This window comes from Quercus lobata, chromosome 2 (genome assembly GCF_001633185.2).
Source record: "Quercus lobata isolate SW786 chromosome 2, ValleyOak3.0 Primary Assembly, whole genome shotgun sequence".
NCBI classification, from domain to species: Eukaryota; Viridiplantae; Streptophyta; class Magnoliopsida; order Fagales; family Fagaceae; genus Quercus; species Quercus lobata.
Window position 1 is genome coordinate 26,197,214 of NC_044905.1, and position 23,387 is coordinate 26,220,600.

The window sequence follows — 23,387 nt, forward strand, 5'->3', positions numbered from 1 at the left end:
TAAACACTCGAACCGGTCTAAGTGTTAGGTCACCGAGTTTTCGATTCGACTACCAGAGCCAGTTTGGGTTTAATAACTATGATTCAAACACATGATATATCACACAATTGGTAAAGTATAAAATGAAACACACAAAATGTTGTGAAGATTGTTGAAAAATAAATAATAATAACAATGTTGTTTATTTATTTATTTTATTAATGTTATTTTAGATGAATCTTTAACTTCTTTATGCAATAATGACAGTAATTTCAGCCAGTGCTTTTGGTAAAGGATATGTGGCTTTCACCAATCACTACAGGGAATGAAAGAACAAAAGAATGGAAGGACAATAAAAGAAATAAAAGAAAACGGGTTTTATTCAGTTCACACTGAAGAAGTTTAATAAGAGAATTGTACACATGCTCCCTCATGAACGACCCATGTGGATGTGGGAATTCCGCCTTTCCAACCCAAAACGCGATCCCACCACCAATCCTACACTCCTTGTATCGCAATGAACACGAAGACCCTGATCAGATCATGGTAACCTCACCCACTTCCTGGCTCCGTTCGCGTCGGGTCCGCTACTGCTTCTTGTTACTGTGCTCGCCTCTCCTCGTGCCTTTCCTTTGCGCCACGTTCCCTCTTCTCTGCGCTGCCAATCTCTGCCTCCGCGTCTACCGCCGCCGCCGCCGCCGCAGAGAGGACGCTCGGCTTTTGCGCTGTGAGGAGGGCTGTGGTGGTGTAGAAGAGGAAGAAGAGAAAGGAGGAATGGGTTTGTTGCTGCAGCGGTACTTGGAGGATCAGATGCTTCTCGTTGGATCTGTGTATGAATGCGGTGACGCTGATGATGATGATCCAACAACTCCCCTATTGGGCTAAGTTGACTTTTGCTGCTTTTATTTTTTTTTCTTCTTGTTGTAAATGTAATTTTTTTTTTTTTTTTTTTTTTGGGGTTTGATATTTTTGTTTTCTTTTTTCTGATTTTGATCTAATTTATTTAATTAGTTTTAGTTTTGAATATGATGTTGTTGAATTTTTGTATTTTATCAAAATTTATGAATGAAGTTTTACAACGAAGGAATAGGATACAAATGGAAAGCTGGATTAAATTGTGGAGTTTGAATAAATTAGTAAAATGGATCTATTTCTAATAAATTATATTATCACTGTTCTGTTCTGTACATACTCTCTATTCCATTTGTTTTTATTTTATCTACAAACTACTTTATTTATTCTCACTACTCTTAATCCGATATTTTGGAGAATTGATTTTCCTTTCTTTTAATAAAAATATTATGTCTACGACATTTTTACATTTTATTTTTGCAGCCATAAAAGTTTCACAAAATTAAGTAGCTAATCATTTTTATTTGAGAAATAATAAAGTTGCTAATCAATACCATCAAAATGGACAATAAAAAATAAGAAATTTGGCATACATTTTCAAGGGGACGTTGCTTCTTCAATGCACTTTAACGATGTGAACTATATCTACCTAATAATGTGTTTGGTAGAATGGTTTTTTTAAAAGTGTTTGAATTACATTGTTCATTTTAAAGTGTTCAAACACTGATTTTAAAAAGCTCCTCATACCAGTTTTTAGGTATTAAACAATGTATTCCAATGGCGCCATCGTAAATATTTGCAACTACCTGGGGCCCATACAGATTAGACAACCCACTTGCTACTGATCCCTCTCTCCCACGCATTTTAATCCTCTTCTTTTCTCTCTCTACTCTCTGCAACGCCTTCACGTTGAAGCTTCCTGCAAAACCCTAGTACCACTGTGCTCGATTAAAAGCATCTAAGAGCAATTACTCCTTCTCAGCGGCATTACCCAATGCCCACCTTCCCTTTTTACCTCACCATAACTGATATTTTCCAAAGGTACTAATTAACCGACGTAGGTCTTAGACTGCTTCGATGGAGATGCCAGAGAGCTAAGGCATGGGTTTAGGGTTAGACAAAGACAAAAGTAAAGAAGAGCTTCAGGGGAGACAAAGGGGAGAAGACAAGGGCAATGTCAAACAAAGCCCTTGGTTCAAATTTCCTCACTTTCCTCTTTCCTTAAATAAAAATTTTTAAAGTGGTACAACTTTGTCAACTTTTTTTATTATAAAAAACAAACATACCAAACACATAGCTATGGTTTCTCTCACAATGAAACCTATTGTTTGAAATATGGTAAGAAACAAAATATTTTTATTATAGGTATTATAAACATGTGTTTTCGCAACACTTTTTAAACCACAGTTTTCACATCATTTTGGAACAACAATGCTTGAAAACCGCTACCAAATAGACCCTAGATTTCTAAAAACTTTTTTTTAAAAAAAAACCTTTCTTGGCCTTTTAGCTAAGATCAGGTGTTGTAGGCACCGCAAAAGTAGCATTTTATTTTTTGGTTACATATTATTCACAAAAAGTTGCCGTGGATTTTAATTAGACCAATTGATAAATTCTTAAATAAGAGATTTAGGGATTTGAATCCCACCAATACAAAAAATCAATGGATATTTTACTCTGATGATAAAATAACAATTACTATGGAGTGAGCACTATAAATTTGATATTATTTTCTATTTATAAAAAAGAAAACAAAGAGTTATCCCTCATTTCTTTGAACCCACCACAAACACAAGAAAAGACGGGGTGAGAAAATTTGGTGCTTGTACACTTTTTATAACATTGAAGAGATGTTATGTTTGTGTATTTACTCAACAAAAAAAAAAAAAAAAAACAAAAAACAAAATTCAAACAAATTAAAACTGAGATATAATAACTGTTTTTAGTGAAAGAAAAAATTCATATGCAATTGATCTTCTTCTTCTTTTCTTTTTTTTTTTTCTCCTTCGCACCTAAACATGTTTTTGATTTTCTTAATTGAAATTCCACTCATTAGAAATTGGGCCAGGCCTTGCCCAATCCAAGATCCATGAAGCATTCACATATATATTATGTAATTAAATTTATATCTGATGTAACTCTAATTAATGTTAAACCACCCAATAACTTCTTATAAAATTCATATTTTGAAAATTTCACCTTTAAATTGCATGTTCTATATGTTCTTAATATCCATGTCAATTTTCATGTCAATTGGATGTTATTTACATTCGATCCATAAACTCATCTTTTATGCATTATTTTAAATTATAAAAACTTAAATTTAAACAATTGATTGATGACATGGCTATTAATCTTTAATCACCTTGAAATTTTGCAAGAAATGAGAATATACAAAGATAATGTAATCTAACAGTGGATTTGTCAAAATTTGCATCCAATTAAAAAAATATTGAGTCGTGTAACATTGCTTAAAGTTACACCAGATGTAACTTAAACCCAACCATAGAGAGAGAGAGAGAGAGAGAGAGAGAGAGAGAGAGAGAGAGAGATTAGGCCTCTTTGTTTGTGGTATAATAAAACTCAAAGAGAGAGCTTGGTTTAGGAGAGTAATTCTTAGGTACTTCTGGAGTATAGAGATTGGTGCTCCCTTCTTTCACATTCATGGTAAATCTACTCATTAAATTCATAGTGGGCTCCACCATGAATGTTAGAGGAGAGAGCATCATTTTTCCATGCTCTGAAAGTACCTAAGAATTTTCCAGTTGAAGGGTAGTATTCTTGGCCTTGGTAGGATGTGGTTCCTTTTTTTTTTTTTTTTTGCCATATTAGCTTATCAGTTAGTTCCCATTTTTTCTCCCAACCACTTATGGGTGAGAAAAGACATAAAGAGAGAAAAATCTTTAGGATTGCGTTGCGGGTAGTCTCCATGTCGAAATTTTTGATGATATCTTCTTCTCTCATAATCTTTCTCTTTGCTCACAAAGAGCTTGTGAGCAGGAGCATTTCCTACTCTTCTCGTGTGAAAATCCAAGCACAGAAACAACACAATATACCCTCAGAATGAGGGCACAACCCATATATTAGATCATACAATATATGGGTCGTGCCCTTGTGTGTGTTTGTTTCTAGGAAAAAGAAAAAAAAATCACACAATTTGGACGGTGTAGATATATATATATATATATATATTTATATATTTTTATGGAAATACATTTTTCATCCCTACATTTTAACCCTATTTCTATTTTGGTCCCTACTTTTTTATTTTACCGCTTTTAGTCCATAAATGAAAATTGCGTTCCATTTCGGTCCTTACTGTAACTCAATGGAAATATTCTATGTGGCAAACGAAGTGCACTGTTGGCACAGTAAATGCTAACATGTCCATTAAAATAATATTAAAAAAATTTATTTGGTTTTTTTAAAATTGCCACCTTAGCAATTTAATTTTAAAAAAAGCCACATTAGATAAAACAATTAAAATAAAATTATGAATTTCAATTTTTTTAAAGTAAAATAAATTAATTAAATAATTTTTTTTATTCCTTTTATTATATTTCAGAAGAACATGTTCGTCTTCTTTGTGTTCTTCATCGGAACGTAATTGATCATGTTCATGTTCTTCATATTCTTAGTAAATTAATTCTTATTTCCTTTTTTTTTTTTTTTTCTGTCTTTCTTTATAACTAAACACATCAAAACTCATTGATAGTTAAAAGATAATAACATTTTATTATCCATTTTAGTTTCACCAAAAAAAAAAAAAATTCAGATCGGCAACCAACCAAATTTTTTATGTCAATCCTAAGATCTAAACATTTTTCACAAACCCAATGAATTCTCTATCACAAACACAAAAAATTTCCTTTCACAAACCCATAGTATCTCTTTCCAAATTTGTCAAAAAATCAAGACAAATACAGTAAACCCAAGATCGGCTTCAGATTCAACCCCAAGATAGAGAGTTTTAGGAACCTAAAGGTTCCTAATAAGGATGGGTATGAATTGTAGGGGGATTGATGGGAATTATAGGGAAATTAACTTAATTCGAGATAGTCACCCTCCATAGAGAAATAGAGAGATTGAGAGAGAGAGAGAGATGCACTAATGCACTAAGAAATTGGTTTATTTTTCAATTGATATCTAATGTTGAATTACAATCATGTATTTATAGGAGGCTAGCTCTAATGTCATTGACCCACATGGCTCAAGATAATTGGCTAGTTAATTCAACATGTGCTCTATGAATTAAGCCATGTGTTAAATGAGCTACATGTGCTCAAATCCTAACTAACTCATCCTAATCCTAATCTCAACCAACTAGCTAATTACCTAACTAAAAGGATTACAACAATTATTTCATATTCCTAACATTTCTCTCCTCTTGAAAACACCTTGCCCATAAGGTGTTGTTGTTAAATGACACCTTCATTAAAGGAGATCTTCCAATGGACCAATACCTTAGTGACATTTTGATCACCATATTCATGCATTTCTCTTTGACAAGCGGTCTCGTGCACATGAAGGTTTCTTCTTCGTAGATCATCAAACTTTGCTCGAATTTTTGAGCCTTCAATGGTTCTTCAATCTTTAAGGTCTCATTGGTTCTTAGAACCTTGGAATGTTCTTGTATCCTCAAGACCTCATTTGATTCTAGAATCATTAAAATTGTTGGCGCTTGCATCTTGGATCATCGACACTTGGATTGCCAATTCTTGAATCATAGACTCTTGAATGGAAGCCTCCATTGGTGCATCAAGAATTGGTTCTTGGAAGATCATCATCACCTTCTTTGTTGATTCTTTAGACTGAACTTCAAGGGCAGCGTCTTCATGTATATCATCATCCACTTTGACACAAAAATAACATCCCGGCTTGCAACAGCAGCAATAGATTTTTGGAACTTGATTTGTTGTTCAAGTTCTATTGAATTAAGAGATTGTAACTCCTCTTCCATCATATTCTCAAGATCCTCTTGCAATCTTGAGAGCTCTTCTATCATGGCCTTTTTAGATTCAACCAAGGCCTTGACCATCTTTGAAATATCCTTGACATCCTCTGAGGCTTTGTTCAACATTTGCTATATTTCTTTTAAAAGTTTTCTTTTGTCACAATTGCTCGTCTCAAGATCGATGGCTCTAATACCAAATGTTAGGAACCTAGAGGTTCCTAATTGGGATGTGTATGAATTGTAGGGGGATTGATGGGAATTGTAGGGAAATTGACTTAATTTAAGGTAGTCACCCTCCATAGAAATAGAGAGATTAAGAAAGAGAACGAGAAAGAGAGAGTTGCACTAATGCACTAAGAAATTGGTTTATTCTTCAATTGACATCTAATGTTGAATTAATTATTAAGTGTTTGGCCAATCAGAAAAGTGGAAGGAAGGTAAAGGGTGATGACAGAAATGGAGAATTGGGATGATGAAATGTCAGTTACTTCGAGGGTAACCACCTCCAAAACAGAGCAGGGATTAAGGAAGAATAGAGAAGAGAAACTTGGTTGATTCTATGCTTGTCCATTCTCATTCAACAATTCTGTTTATATACAATTACAATCAATCATGATCCTACCAAGCACACACTGTCAAACCAATAACTACTAATTGACTAACAACCTTCTAACTCACTCCCTTAATTGCCTCCACTTCTTCAGCACTAACTAACTACTTAATTGCTACAATGAAATACAACACCAAGCATTACACCTTGCACATGCATTGCACATGGCTAAGTACATTACAACTACAAGCACAGTTAAGCACAACACAGTTAGTATCCTAACAACACCTCTCCCCTTTAGAACATCTTGCCCACAAGATGAGGGAATTGCTATTGAAGAAGAAACAAATCCTCCTAGGTATCATCATCTGCAGTCCCTCCTTGCCATTGGATGAGATGTTGGGTGATAGTCCTATTTCGAAGCTTGTGAGACATGGTTTGAAGAATAGCTACTGGCTTAGGTGTAAGGATGACTTAAGAATTCACTGATGGCAGCAAAAGCATAGACACATTGTGCTGTCCCAACTTAGCCTTTAAACAGGAGACATGAAACATTGGGTGGATTGCAGAACCAGCAGGTAGATCCAACTTATAGGCAACTTCTCCAATTCTCTCAAGGACCTGGAAAGGGCCAAAAAACCTGGGAGAGAGCTTATGAGATGCCCTATAGGCCACTGATTGCTACTTGTATGGTTGTAGTCTAAGCTTCATTTGAGCTTGTGCATTCACCAAATTCTATCTAAGCAAAGCAAGAATAAGCTGTCTTAACTGTAAAAGATAATCCACAACTGCCACTTAGGTTATACTAGGTATGAGGGAAACCATACGCAACCTCATATGGAGTTAACTTGGTAGCTGAATGGTAATTGGTGTTAAACCAGAATTAAGCTAAATACAACCAGCCTGACCACTCAATAGGCCTATCTGCAGAAAAAGATCTCAAATACTGCTCCAAACACTTATTCATTCCCTCTGTCTTCCCATCAGTTTAGGGATGATATCCTAAAGACATAGCTAGTTGAACCCCTTTTAGTTTGAATAGCTTTACTCAGAACTTGGCAGTGAACACTGGATCTCTGTTAAAAACAATGGAAGCAGGCATGCCATGCAATTTCAAGACATTCTAAGCAAACAAAGCAACCACCTTAGCAACAGAATAGGGATGGGACAATCCAATGAAATGAACATACTTAGTGAGCCTATCCACAACTACCATAACTACATCCAACCTCTGTGAAGTAGGCAATCCATTGACAAAGTCCATACTAACAGCAGACCAAGGCTTATTAGGAATTGGTAGGGGTTGTAATAACCCAGCTGGTTTACAAGTCTCATGCTTCATTTGTTGGCAAACTTCACATTCCCTAATATGCTGTTTCAAGTCTGATTTCATTCCCACCCAAAAGACGTCTTGTTTTAATCTATGGAAATACTTAAGGAAGCCAAAATGTCCTCTTACGGGGCTGTCATGGACTAGGTGAAGAACCTTAGGCTTTAAACTGCATTGTGGACCCAAATAGACCCTACCTTTATACAAAATCAACCCATTATGCAAAGAAAAGAACCGGGGACATATTGAACCAGATCGTAGCTGCTGTAATAACTGTTGCATCTCTGTGGAAAGTTGATAGCTAGCCTTCAATTCCTCAATCCAAGAAGGACATGGAAAGGAAATCAAAAACAAGGATTGAGAGTTAGCAGAAGGATTTAAAGCAACTAGATCCTTAAAAACAGAATCCAACCTCCGAGACAAGGTGTAACACCCCGACCCAATTTAATAATTACCAATTTAATAATTAAACTATGTGTTTGAACGGTTAATTATTATTTTAAGTCATTTTCCTTTTTATAATTAATAGAAGAGTATTTAATAAACACATTATTTTATAATGCCTTTGAATAAGAGTTGTAAAGATTATAAATACTTGAAGGGCTAATTGTATTATGTATATATATTAAGTATGTACAAAATTATATTAAGTGATTTAAGTTATTAGATATATAGTTGTTGGTGTTTAATTAAGTGTATAAAGGTAAGAGTTTATATGCAAAGTTATTTTATTATTTGGGCCTTTCTAGAATATAGAACTATGGGAGGGTGAAAAGTATAAATACTAAAAGTTGAAAAGGTAAGTTACCCTTTCTTTCCTTAGCAATACACGTGAATCACCCAAGATATTTTTGCTTGACTTCTTGGCTGCACCAGAAACTTCTTTGGTCCTTCTTGCTTTGCTTCTTTGTTTTCTTCCTTCTTTGTTCTTATTGGCTGCACCTTTATCTTTTATTTGACTTTCTCAAAGAAAGAAGACTCAAGAAGCTCTCCCTCTCTATTCCCATGGGTCCAATTAAATCAGAAAATTATCACCTCACTTTTCTCTCTTTTCTCTTAAGGAAAGAGCTAAAAGCTCTCTTAAGTCCATGGGTTCACACACCAAAAGAAAGATAAAGCTCCAAATCATTTCTTCTTCATATTCTCTCAAAGAAAACTCTCTCAAGCTCTCTACCTCTCATACTTTCGGGTCCAACCACTAGGAAAGGGAAATCCTTTCATGCAAGAGTGATTTTATTTCTATTTCCCCTCAAGAACCAGAAACTTGGTAAAGTTTTAGCTACTCTCATCTTAGAATCCATGATTTCTTCAAGGAATTTTAGTAATGGTATTTGTGGTTTGTAAAATTAGGAAATCATGAACTTGTAAGTCTATATATATATGCTGTTTTAAGAAGCTTTGAAATTGTGTTAGTGTTTTGTTGAAGGTAGATTAGGGTTTTTACTAGTTAATGATTTTATATGATTCAGGAAGTAAGAAAAAGTTAGGATGAGTACTTTTGATCTTACTAATGGGATTTTTGTTGTATGTAATTTTGCTATAAATGGTTAAATGACTGTATTTAAGTGTTTTCTAACATGTCTAATGAAAAAATCCCCATATGATAATAAGAATATTTGCAATCATTTTATGGTTTTACAAGAAAATGTTTCAGAGCTGCCTCTGTAATAGATTCTGTGTTTACACATGGTAAATTATGTATTAAATTGTATACAGTGAATTAGGATGCTAGGAGTAGTTCCTATGAAAGCTAAGACACATGTGGTTGTTATGGAAGTGGTCTCACAAAATTTGGATCAATATAAAAATAATGGGTTAATTTCTAATTTGCATGAAAATTCTATCAAGACAGATTTGAGCACGTTGTCTTGTATGATTTTTAGTAAATTATGTTTTTATGCTTTGACTCCGAAATTGATATGGTATTTACTAGACATCCAGAGGAGTTGCTCTGTAAAATTGCATGAAGTTTGGATGTCGATTGATAGCCCATTTGTATTTTATAAGTGAAGTATATGCTGCTGGAATAAAACAGTGAACAGTAAGGGACATGCCTAAATTTGAGGATTTAATTCTAAAGTTAGGGTGAATGTTTTGAGCTATAATTTAATATGCTTATCTTTTGGTATGTCTAGATCATAGATTAATTTTGTGTAACTTGGTTTGAGGTTTAGTACTCAAAGGAGGGGTTCTAAACCATACGACGGTTGTATTTATGAACCTTTTTTGTTCAACATGTTGTATGTTACCTTAAGAGCATATATGGTTACATGACCATGCTTAAAAGAGTTTATGTTTATGCATGCATTATTGCCTTAATCTCAAGCACCTTTTGAAATGAAATTGGCTCTTCTAGAGATATGATATTAATGTGAGAATGTTAGTTTCTCTATGATATAGTATATCATGGTGTTTAATGAATGTATTTTGTGTTTGGGGAACCTCGTTGAGGTGGGATTAGGATTTCCTTGATTCTAAGAGATAGGCTTTGAGATGAATGTGTAAGTTTATGACAAGAAAATTATGGATAGTAATAAGTTTTGATTTTTGGTTTAGGTGTTACTAGTACCCAAGTCTAAGCTCCTTCGACTTTAGGCTCTTGGTTCCTCTGCTTTCAGGTAAGGGATAAGTTATATGAGCATTTGGTAAGTCATGAGGTTATTTTAAAGTATATGATGCATTAAAAGGGTTTTTGATTAGAGGTATGACATATAAGCATGTTTCAGACAAAGATATGTTTGTGAGTTCTCGAAACCTTATGTATATGATTTAAGCATATTGATGCTATTACTAATTCCAGAAACATGATATTTAAAGAAAACAATGGAGATGCTTTTATTATGAAATGTTATGTAAACAATGAATATCAGTATGATGTATAAATATGAAATGTTTTTGGGTTATATTTTCTGGTGATCTGAACTCTACCAGTAGGGGTTAATTACTGGTTTTTCATGAAAAATGTTATCTATTTGGCCATTATAAGTGGGACTGGCTCTGCTGTACCCGCCCTTGTTGGTTACGGCCAACTTGTGGAAGAAGTCAACCGACCCCCATGGTTGACTATATGTATTATGATGTGATCCCGGGAATACCTGGCATTGTGGGGAATGCTGTATGCCTAGCACCATGGTGCTAGAAGCCTCCCAAATAAGTACAGACTTATTAGATATGGACTAACCAATAAGTTATTTATGAACAGCTATATTATGTTATTAATTATGAGAGAAAGATTTTGTTTAAATGCATTGTGAAAAGTTAAAAGCTCTCATGAAAAGAAGTTTATGATGAAAAGAAAAGTTGTTCTTTAAAGATAAGAGTTTCTGAAGTTTTGTTACGCTTTAAAGATAAAGCTTCTGATGAAAGTACAAGTTTATGTTAAAAAGTTATAAGATATCCGTTCTTTATGAAACGTTAAGTTTTATGACTATGAAAGTTATAATATTTTACGAGAAGAAGTTTATGAAGAAAAGTTTTGTTATTCTTTAAGATGTTTCTAGTTTAAGACAAGATTACCAATTATCTGATTTAAGTTAAAATGATTATTTTGAAATGAGAATGCATATATATTGATTTAAACAATCAATATTATATTTGGTGACTTTGTAAGAAATGAAAGAAAGTAAATCCGAAAGGTTTTGGTAATATTATTCGGATAAAAAAAATGAGATCAATTATTTACCTATGAAAAGCATATAAGTTATTATTAAAATACTATACATGAAAAGATGTTCTCCTATCTGAATATTCATAGAATGAAATGATTAGATTTACATGCATCCTTATTAAATTCTCCTGTATCTTACCTTTATTGAGCTGTGTAGCTCATCCCTTCCATTCTTTCAGTCAACAGATTTTATTTTGGAGCAGAGCAAGCCTTAATCGAGTTTTGGAAGGAGCTAGTTTTAGTTTTATGTGTATAGATTCTAAATTAGCAATTTGATGTTTAGATTTGTAGTATGGTGTATTTTATGATCTAATGAAAGGGGTGTACCTTAAAGTATTAAGAGATATATTATGTAAAAGTGTGGATATTGAATAATTGATAGATTATGTTATTCTTGAGTACAGTGTAGATGCTCTGAATATCAAGTAAAAAAAAAGTTATATCAAAAAGTAAAGAAATAAGAATGAATAGAAAGAGGGAAGCTTTTGTAAAAATTAAGTTGGTTCTTGTTAATATCAGGTTTAATCTTGATATTAGCATGTCGGTCATGGTCACAAATTCGGGTATCAGGTTTGGGGTGTGACACAAGGCATCAACTACCTTGTTCTCACAACCTTGTTTAAACTCCACCACAAACAAATAATCCAACAATTTAGTCAACTATTTCTACTGAGCAGGAGTAGCAATCCTCTACTCCAAAATATATTTCAAGCTTTGTTGGTCAGTTTTTATAATGACTGGCCTACCTAAGAGGTAGGGTCTCCACTTATGCACTGCAGTGACCAATGCTAACAATTCTTGTTCATAAGTGAACAATTACAAGGCCTTGCCCTTAAGAATTTGACTATGGAAGGCAATTGGTCTATGATTCTGCATCAAAACAACCCCTAGGCCACTCCCTGATGCATCACACTCAATAGTGAATGAGTGATTAAAGTCAGGCAGGGCTAGGACAAGAGGTTGACTAATAGCATCCTTGAGTTGTTGAAAAGCCTTTTCAGCTTCAGCAGACCAGACAAAGGCATTCTTTTTTAGCATTGCAGTAAGTGGAACAGTTATCTGACCATAATTTTGGATGACCTTCCTGTAATAGCCAATCAAGCCCAAAAAACCCTTCAAGGCCTTGATAGAAGTAGGGGATGGCCAAGCTACCATTGCTGCAGTCTTCCTCGGATCAGTACTAACACCTTGGCCAGAGATGATGTGGCTTCTGGACAGCCAAAGACACATTTTCTTCTCTTAGCATATAACTGATGTTGCAGTAGCTGCTTCGATATTGTTCTGAGATGCTGAAGATGAAGCTCCAAGGTAGGACTGAAAACCAGGATGTCATCAAAGAAAACCGGCATAAACCTTCTCAAATAAGGCCTAAAAACATCATTCATTAGGGACTGAAAGGTAGATTGAGCATTAGTCAGATCAAATGGCATAACTAAGAACTCATAGTGTCCATCATGTGTCCTAAAGGCAGTTTTAGGGATATCCTCCTCCTTCATACGAATTTGGTGGTAACCAGATCTTAAATTCAACTTAGAGAAGATGGTGGAACCAGCAAAATCATCCCGTAACTCATCCACTACTAGTATGAGAAACTTGTCCTTAATTGTAGCCTGATTCAAAGCCTTATAGCCAATGCACATCCTTTAAGAGCCATCTGCCTTCCTCACCAACAATATTGGAGAAGAGAATGGGCTTTGATTAGGCCTAATGGAACCAACTTCCAACAAATCAATGACGATCTTCTCAATTTCAGTTTTTTGGAAGTTAGGCTACCTATAAGGCTTTTGACAAATTGGGGCAGTCCCCTCCTTCAAAAGAATTTGATTTTCATGACCTCTACAAGGAGGCAAACCAGAGAGTGTATCAAATACTGAGGTAAACTCAATTAGTGTTAAGGACATATTTTGTGTAATTGGCTAATCTTTTGACAAAATGCACTTTACTTGTAATTGGGTAGATCTAGGATGTATTTAATATTTCAAGGAACAAGAGTTCAAGTTTAGTATTGAAGCCATGCAAATCTGTCCAAGAAACAAGTGAAGAAATGCTGATTTTTTAAAGCTCAATAGCTACTCGACACCTCTCGACAGCTAGGTTATCTGTCAAGCTCTTCAGTTGATTGTTATCGCAATCTTGACACCTTTCGATAGCTGGTGGATCGATCGAGAAAGCTCCTGTCTCCTCGACAGCTCCTCGATAACTTCTCGATAGTTGTATCTGTCGAACTTTAAAGGTCGACACCTCCCGATCAATCGAGGTTACAAGAATTCAGATTTTCAGCCCATGCTGACATTTAGGGTTGTCCACGGGTCGGTCCGGGTCGGGTTTGTGCCCAACTCGGAACCAACCCGATCACTTCGGGTCTCCTAAACATGGACCCGCCGCCGACCCGCCGACGGCAACGGTTCGGGTGGTCAGACGTCAAATTTTTCCGGTCGGTTTCCGGTCGGGCTCGGATTGTGAGAATCGCGCCGGATTTTTGCCAAAATCTACTTATTTTTGCTGGATCTAATTGGATTTCGAAGAGAGCTTGGCTGATCTCAACGAGCTTAGGCTGAACTTGAAGAGATCTTGGCAGATCTCGAAGAGATCCGGCGAGATCTCGAAGAGATCAGGCCAAATCTCGACGAGATCTCGCCGGATCTCGACAGATCGGACAAAATCATACTGGCGAACTACTTCAATCGACGGAGAAAGCTTTTCCAGTGTGTTTTCTTGTCGGGTCAGTTGAAATCGGTTTTCCATGCTTTAACCTGTCAACCGACCCGCCAGACTTGGATTTTGGGATCGGGGATCCGCCGCCGACTGTCACCGGCATCAGGTCGGCCGGTTCTCGGGCCGGATCGGCCGGGTTGGGCGGGTGGGTCGAGTACCGGGTCTGGTTGGACACCTCTACTGACATGTATGTGTGTAGGGTTTCTTTTCTCACAACCCTAGACCTATATAAGGCTTATTTTAGAGGCCGTCACATGAGAGAATACAAGGATAACATATGCAAAAGGTAACCAATGCCTTATTCTCTTTGAAAGAAGCTACTGCGTCTTTGCGCCTTAGGGTTTTGTAACCAAGTGCTTCTTGATCTTTATTATTGATGAAGTGAAGAACTTTGCAGCCAACATCTTCTTCTAGTTGGTGTGTTAGTCACGTACTGGGAGTCGTGCATCTTTGGTTAGTCACATACTGGGATTGTAGAGTCTAGGGACAAAGTTTTTGTACTAGATCTGAAACTTCTCTTTACTATAGTGGATTGCTTTTCGGAAAGGTTTCCCCCTAGGTTTTTTACTGTGAAACTAGTTTATTTCATTAGTTTTCCTAGGTCATCATATCTTGTCTTATTTATTTTTTCCGCTGCATGATTTTGATATGATATTGATGTTTGTTTGTTTTAACAAGTTTTATTCATAATAAATCTAATTAACAACTTAGGTTTAAAACTTGTTAATTCTATCAACTGGGATCTTAATTTCCTAACAATTAGTATCTTCTCAATCAAGGGATCACATTGTTGCTGGGATGAAGAAGTTCCTAAACCCAATGACACAATCTACAAAAGAATACCCTTCTTGACAGGCTTTCTAAAAAAGTGATCACCCTCTTGAAGAGTTAAATCGGTAGAATGCATACCAAACTATGTAATAGTGGTACCAAGATGCAGAAATTGCATTGACATAGCTAGGAAATCCCATTGAATCAAACCCAAGGTCCTAAGACAATGAGTGCCTAAGACCAACTCACAATCCCCTAAGGGCAAAGCATTCAAGTTCACTGAAAAGATATGACCTTGCATAACAACTTTAACATCTAAACAAACACCCTTGGTCTTAATTGTTGCTCTAACCTCAAATGAAATAGTAGGATCTAAAAATAGTTGTAATTTGGAAATTATGGCAGCATCTAGGAAATTATGAGTGCTACCAGTGTCAATTAAAATGACAACCCAACGACCATTAATTTTACCCTTAATTCTCATTGTACCAGGTGAAGGGCTTCCTAAGAAAGCATAAAGTGTGATTTCTGCTTTAGCCATTTTAGGTTTAGACTCAACAGATTCAGATTGGAGCATATCAGATTCAAGAGACAAGGGCATATCAATATCATTAAGTTCTATCAGTTGCACATTAGAACTGGGTCCTTGAAATGGATAAAGGCCTTCTAACAAGAAAATTTTAGCAGACTTACAGTGATGCTCAGGTTGAAATTTCTCATCACAATTAAAGCAAAGTTCTTTCTTCCTTCTCTCCCTTATTTGTGTTGGTGACAACCTCTACAAGGGTAGCTTAAACTTGGAGTCCAACTTGATATCAGGTCTTGGTCCAAGAATTGAAGGCTTAGACAATTCCATTGAAGAAGGTTTTTGAATCTTCTTGCTACTCATCAAATACTCTTCTTGAATTTTAGCCAAACCAAAGGCCTCATTGAGATTCTTTGGATTAAGCATTTTCATAGGCAGCCTGACTTCATCTTTAAGGCCACTGAGGAAGCAACTTAGTTTATGGTTCTCTGATAAATCCCTAATTCTGTTAGAGAGAGCTTCAAATTGCCCTTTGTCATTTACCACATTACTTGTTTGTCGCAACCTTGTCAATGCCTCCATTGGATCCTCATAGGCAAAAGAACCAAATCTTGTTAACAATGCCTTCACAAAGCTCTCCCAAGCCAAGAACACACCCGTTGCTTCACAATCTTGGAACCAAACTAAAGCATCACCATCCATAAGGAAAGAAGCCATCAGAAGCCTCTCATTAAGTGGGGTTTGATAGAAATTGAAGTATTAATTAGCTTTGTACGCCCAAGCTGCAAGGTCATCTCCTCTGAATCGAGGAAACTCAAGCCTCACACTCTTCGCCAAACTTGGTAGTGGCAGAGTAACAGCTTGAGACATTGGGGTCTTTGGGGATGGTGGTTGCTTCTCTTCTCTTTAGCTTCAATTAGCTTTTGCAAAGCAAGGCTAATGGCATTCAATTGCTAGGTATTGACATTCAATTGTTGAGTAATTTCTTGAAGAGAATGGGCATGGTGGTCGATAGTAGTTCTTAAGGATGCTATTGATTCATTGATGTATGAAATGGATCGAGTTTCAGTCATGGTCGTAGGAAAGAGGGCTCTGATACCAATTTTTAAGTGTTTGGCCAATCAGAAAAGTGGAAGAAAGGTAAAGGGTGATGACAGAAATGGAGAATTGGGATGAATCTAAAAAGGCCATAAAAGAAGAGCTCTCAAGATTGCAAGAGGATCTTGAAAATATGACGGAAGAGGAGTTACATTCTCTTGATTCAATGGAACTCAAAAAACAAATTAAGTTCCAAGAATCTACTGTTGTTGTTGTAAGCCGGGATGTTAATTTTTGTGTCAAAGTGGATGATGATATCCATGTATACGCTGCCCTTGAATTTCAGTCCAAAGAACCAATGAAGAAGGAGATGATGATCCAAGAATCTACAATGCAAGAACCCGTTGTTGTTGGTGTGGATGAAGAACCCGTTGTTCTTGTGCAATCCCTTTGTGTACGGGGCAATCAATCTGACATAGCCATGGAAAGCTTAGCTGTGCATGGTATGGGTGTAGTGCATCCATTGGCACAATACAACTTTGAGCCCTTTAAATTTTTTGCTTATGGAGGCGCAATAAATATGGATCATATTTGTTGTATCAAGCGTGATTAAATGTATCTTGATATTCTTTCCAAGAGTGGTATTAGACTTTCAATGAATGAATATGGGCCAGTTACAACTTTGCATTTTGATGGCAAAGCTTTCAACATCATGATTGGACCAATGCATGAGTCAGTGATTATATATGGAATGAATGTTAATTCAACTTTCCATATTGATGAGTTCTTTAGTCCATCTTTCAAGATTGCTCCAATACATGATCCAACCAATGTACGTAATCATGTAGCATTTGATGGAAGAGATCTTTTGTGTTGTGATGGATGCTTGCATGCCTTGTATATAGAGTGCAGCCCTCTGCCAAGAATTCCTCATGATACTTGGTACTTTAGGTATTGCCAGAATGTGTTCCAGAAAGAAAACTTTGTTTCAAAGTGCTTGGAAGTAGTTGGTGTGTTCAATCTTTAAGATGCTTTGGAGTATTGGGTTAGTGGCTGGTTTCCCCTCATGAAGGTGTCATTTCATAACAACACCTTGTGGGCAAGGTGTTTTCAAGGGGAGGGAAATGTTAGGAATATGAAATAATTGTTGTAATCCCTTTAGTTAGCTAGTTGGTTGAGATTAGGATGAATTAGTTAGGATTTAAGCAAATGTAACTCATTTAACACATGGCTTAATTCATAGAGCACATGTTGAATTAACTAGCCAATTATCTTGAGTCATGTGGGCCATTGACATTAGAGCTAGTCTCTTATAAATACATGATTATAATTTAACATTAGATATGAATGGAAGAATAAACCAATTTCTTAGTGCATTAATGCATCTCTCTGTCTCTGTCTCTCTCTCTCTCTCTCTCTCTATGGAGGGTGACTACCTTGAATTAAGTTAATTTCCCTACAATTTCCCTATAATTCCTATTCGTCCCCATTAGGAACCATCGGATTCCTAACAGAGAGAGAGTGAGATAAGAAAGTGAGGAGGGAGAGGATTCACATTCAATCCCAAATGGGTTTCAGATCTACTTGGAAACCCAGACCACACACTACACAACCAAAAAATTGACCCACCACCTACAAACACAGCTGATCCCACATTGCTCCATCACTAGCTAAGGACCCACATCCCACCGACAATTTGGAAGAATGAAAGAAAGAAACCATGGGGTTCTACGGAGAGAGGAAGAGAAAACAGCAGAAAAGAAAGAAGAAGAAGAAGAAAGAATGGGAGGTGGAGAAACTGAGAGAGAGATCTAAGGGGAAGAAAAAGAAAAAGAAACAAGTACAAACAAAAACACCATTTCTTTTAATTATGTTTTTTTTAATTCATAAATTTATTTTTTTTAAGTTAGAGGTTGACGTGATGCTAATGTGACATTTTTAAATATTATTTTAATGGACACATTAGTATTTATTGTGTCAACAGTACACTCTGTTTGCCATGTCTGATATTTTTGTTAAGTGAGCAATGATAAGGACTAAAATGGAACGCTTTTTTCATTTAGGGATTAAAAGTGGTTAAATAAAAAAGTAAGGACCAAAATGAGAATAGGGTCAAAATGTAGGGAAGAAAAATGTATTTTCGCTTTTTTTTTTTTTTTTTTTTGGATCATATTACTTGTACAGGACAGATAAGAAATACTTTAATTACAACTCTAAGATTATAAAAATTCCACCTAAAAAACTATGTATCCAAGAACAATTGTGTACAAGGAGAAAGTCGACTACCTATGAACAAAAACAAACCAAGAGATGAGAAGTGAAGGGATCACACTTAGGGTGGAACTTGAAGACTGTTGGGCCATCCTCTGTTTGGAAGAAAGAGGCCCCACCAGCCACCAAATTCCCTTTCGGTAGGGGGTGGCAATTGGCCTTTAAGCTATGGAAAATGCTAGGATCACAACTTGCTCACATAACAAGTCGTGAGTAGTGAAGTAAAATTGATGGGTCCACAACTCTACCACTCATGACTTGCCATGTGAGTAAGTTATGACAAAAGTTGTGGTTCTACTTTTAAGCCATTTATCACTATATTGATCATAGAAAGCTTTCTTTTGGGTCACTAAACCTACCTTAAAACCAACACATAATAAAATGAGATTAGAAATTGGGATTCCTTAATAAAGGAAAGGACATAAGAACAAGGCATTTTGTAAAGCCTTAAAAAGTTTATAATCTAGAATACCCAAATGATAAAATGTAAATTTAATTTCTAGGGTACCAAAAAAGAGAAAAGAAAAACACTCATTTTTATTATTGGACAAAGAAAAACATTACTTCATATTTTGAAAATCTTACCGTTAAATTGCATGTTCTTTACACTTTTAATACACATGTCAAATTTTATGTCAATCAAATATTATTTACTATATAATCTATAAGCTTCTATTTTATACACAATTTTAAACTACAAAAACTTGTAATTTAAGCAATTTATTAATGACATAGCTGTTGATCTTTAATTTTCTAAAAATTTTGCAAGCATGGAGGATATAAGAAGAAGATGTAATCTAATGATAGATTTATCAAAATTCATCTTCAATAAAAAAATATTGACTAAGGTTATAACCTAAACTTACAACTAATTTTATAGTTAAACTTTGTTTTTTTTATTATCTATCAAGAAATTACATATGGAAACCAAGAACGAAACTAAAGGGGCCCCCCTGATTTTTTTTAAATTCTTGTTTTAGCAATCATAAATTCTACATATTTATACTTATTGGGCCCTAAGATTTGGAGGAAAGAAAAAAATACTACTAATTAATTTAATTCACTCTTAAAAATAGCCTAACCAATTGCAAGAATGGCCCAAGCAATAACCCAAAAAAAAAAAAAAGTGTTGGATTTGGTGCATCTAATTGGTTTATTTATGCAGGGTGCCAATAGTAAAGAGTGGGTCTATGGGTCATCGGGTGTTGTTGAACAATAAATAAAATTGAAGCTTGGTCATGCTTAGTTAATTTTGTCTTTTAGTTAAATTAATTGTATAATGAGATATAACATAATACAAACTCAACAAATAATTAATTGTTAGAACCAGTAAATTGAGAACAAATAAATTTAAAAGTTAAAAAATTACTGCATACCCTTGGTGCGATGGTCACTCCACAGGTATAAGTGCTTCTAGGGTGTGGGGGGTAAGGGCTAGGGTTCAAGTCTTCAGAAGGAAGTTTCACACACATATACACTTAGATTAAGTTAGAGTTGAATTTATATCTTATATATATAAAAGGTTAAAAACCTGATAATTTATAAATTGAGAACTAATAAATTTATATAGTTATACTTGGTGCATTATGCTTATTATTTTTGTGTTCTTCTTTACTTAGCAACAATAATGATATGATAAATACAATTGAAAAATAAATTAAATATTTAACTTTTAAAAGAAAAGATTCAAATTATTCAGAATCCAATACTAATATAAAATTAGCTTCAGCTTTATAAAATCAAAATGGAAAATGATCTCTTGATAAATTATTTAATTTTATAAAATGCGATATTTAGTACGTAATCAATCATAGATGATTTATGAGATCTAAAATAAAGTCAAGTCCCTTTCAATAGATTATGGTATTGCAATGTATTAAGAAGTTTGTTTTCATAAGTTTTCTTAGTTCATAATTCGGCCCCCCTCACTCTAAACCCTAAGTTCATCCCTAATAGAAACAATGTCAATAAAAATTATTAAATTTTCACCACCTGTCAATCCTAAGCAATTGGTATAAGTGATATAATTTATCATGAACAACAAAGATATACGCAATAATCTAATGGTGAATAAGATAGAAAGCTAAAAAAATTATTAAAAAAAAAAAAAAAAGAAGAAGAAAATGAAGGAGAAAGTGAAAAATTAAATACATAAAGCATACCTCATATTTGTATGAACTTGGTCAATGTACAAAACCATCGAGCAATCCAAGCCTCCCTTCAAATCAGTAAGTTTTCCTCAATTCCTTTGAGAAACCAACACCACAGATCTCTCCGTTAGTCTTCAATGTGCAAAATTCAGGAATTCGATCTCCATATTCCGTCTCACATGCTGCCACGCATTGCCTGGAGTTTCTGACTGAGGATCCATGCGCTACGCGCACCATCGAAGATTGGCCTTCACCCATCATTGCTGCCTCAGAAAGGCGTCGTTTGCCAGCTAGCTACAACGGTTACTTCTCTCCCATCGTTGACTAGTGGCTCTGTGTCCGGCCTGCCTTCTTGCAACAGTTGGTATGTGCTGAATGTAGGGAATTAACCCGAATTTCCAACTTGTGAGAAACAAAAAAAAAAATAGAAAAAATAGATGCCAAAGAAAAACAATCACACACACACAAGACAGTATTTACATAGTTCGGCAATTTGCCTACGTCCACAGAATTGAAGAGATTTCACTATTATCAGGGAAAGAATACAAAGTGCGGCTACAGTTTTTTCTCTCACTCAAGAAATGCGACAACCAAGAACCCTAATCACAAAATTGCATTTTCTATACAAAACGGGCCAAAAAATACGCTCCGGCTTGGGCCTATCGGCCCAAGCCTTCGCTCCATAGACTAAGCCTTAGTAAATCTTCCATTAAAAAACCACGCAACATTATTCGGGTCGAGTTGGATCATCGAACCAGATCAAACAAAACTAGGCTCCACAAAGCCCAACACTAAATTCTTTGATTAGGACACAGAAACAGGACAATGAGATTGTTTATTTTCTAACCATTGGCTGACCTTGTTTTTTTCCACATGTCACTTATCTATTTAAAAATAAGAGAAAACGAGATTTCTAAACTAGAAGTAAGCCTCTCTCGATAAATAGTCCTACGAGCATGACATTTTCATAACAAAACCTAAATAACAAATTATTTTTGCTTCTTTTCTAGGCCTTCCACAAAATTTTGTGGCCTTTGCTTTATTCAAAAATCAAATACTATAATTATTATGATTTTTCCTCTGTGTAGCTTTAATTACTCTACCTCTATTATTCCATTTTAATATTACCTCTCACTCCAAATTTTTTTTTTTTCTCCCCCTACTTTCCTAATTCAACTTCATCATTTGCAAAAAAAAAAAAAAATTTTAAAATTTAAAACTGAAACAAGCAACCTAGAAAAAAAAATAAATAAATCAGCAAAAATCATCCTAACAATCCTCCACCGTAAGCAACCCAGCAAAACTCAACTTAAAAAACAACCCAAATCTGTAAAAATTAAGCCAAGTTGATCTCCAATCTGCCAGCGGTGGTGGTAAGAAAGAAAAGCCCAAATCTCCGATTTGCGATCTCCAAGCATGGCCAACGTTGAGAGAGAGTCGTGGCCTTCGCGAGCTCTGCTGATAGTTCCACCGTGAGCAACCGGTTCTCCGATGTAACCATAGTCAATGTCAAAAGAGAGTGAGAGCCTGATGCAAGGAGCTTGTCATTGGGTTGATGAACATTAACTCTGGAGTTGAGAGAGAGGGAGAGAGAGAGAGAGAGATTAATGTACAAAATGAACAATAACTTGGTAGAGGGATTTTTTTTTTTTTTTTTTTTTGAGAAAAATATAGAGACTTGATTAATTTAAATCATTTTGGACAACAACTTCCAAATCAGAAGGTAGCTCTTCTACCCAAACATCAAAGTTTCAAACATCTATACTTGCAGATAAAACTGATTTTCTTGCTCTTGCAAAGGCATGATCTAAACAATTGCCCTCCCTTTTAACATGCCTAAAATTAAACCATTGTAGAGAACTAGCAAGTAGTTTTGTCTCGTTTGTTAGTCTTGCGCAACAAAATGTAGATCCTTATGCAAGGATCTTTTCACTATGCTTAACCATATTTCTTACTCTTTAAGGTAAAAAAATATCATATGTATTGGGCATATGTAACCATCCCTTTTACATGGAGTGCACAAATGAGTAACACAAAAGGATACTTTCTTGTTCCAAAGGTTCAGACACTCACAAGACATAGGTGACACAATTGGAGATCCTCTTGAGGACTTTTCTGGTTTTGCACTCAATATGCTCTGGTGGACTTCTGGTCCTTCAGTCAAAAGTGCATATGTGTAAATTATCTAAATATCTCAAAGTTATCATTAATAATGATGTAACTACCAAATCCTCACCTATCATTCATTGGAATGAAAGTTTCTTATCTTAGCATAAATACTTACTTTTTTTATTTTATATACATTTCAAAACACTCTACATTAGATTATTTATTTTACACTACTTTTCATTAAAATACTATTTTGTTATCAATTTTTTTATTGTTATCTCACATGACCTCTCTACCTCATGGGGTGAGTAAAAAATTATTAAAATACGCATTTACATAGTTACTGTAACCATGTACATTTACATAATTACTATAACACAAATGTATTTTTGCAGAATAATAAATAAACTAATGTGAATGTATTTTGCGATTGATTGGGCAAATTTAGGACCTTATGCTATTTTGCATCAACCTA

General features: G+C 35.1%; 1 protein-coding gene and 1 long non-coding RNA gene across 2 annotated transcripts; both read left to right on the forward strand.

Annotated features, from left to right (window-relative positions):
* The first annotated feature begins 299 nt into the window (after positions 1-299).
* On the forward strand, positions 300-1,105 carry LOC115978171. Its single transcript, XM_031100194.1, has one exon. It carries the CDS (start codon positions 412-414, stop codon positions 862-864), a length of 453 nt encoding a protein of 150 aa, XP_030956054.1. The 5' UTR covers positions 300-411; the 3' UTR covers positions 865-1,105.
* A 7,516-nt stretch (positions 1,106-8,621) lies between these two features.
* Positions 8,622-11,735, forward strand: LOC115975112. The gene is made up of 3 exons (XR_004088083.1): positions 8,622-8,932; positions 10,222-10,283; positions 11,512-11,735. It is a non-coding gene; the product is annotated as an uncharacterized LOC115975112 (long non-coding RNA).
* Positions 11,736-23,387: the final 11,652 nt, after the last annotated feature.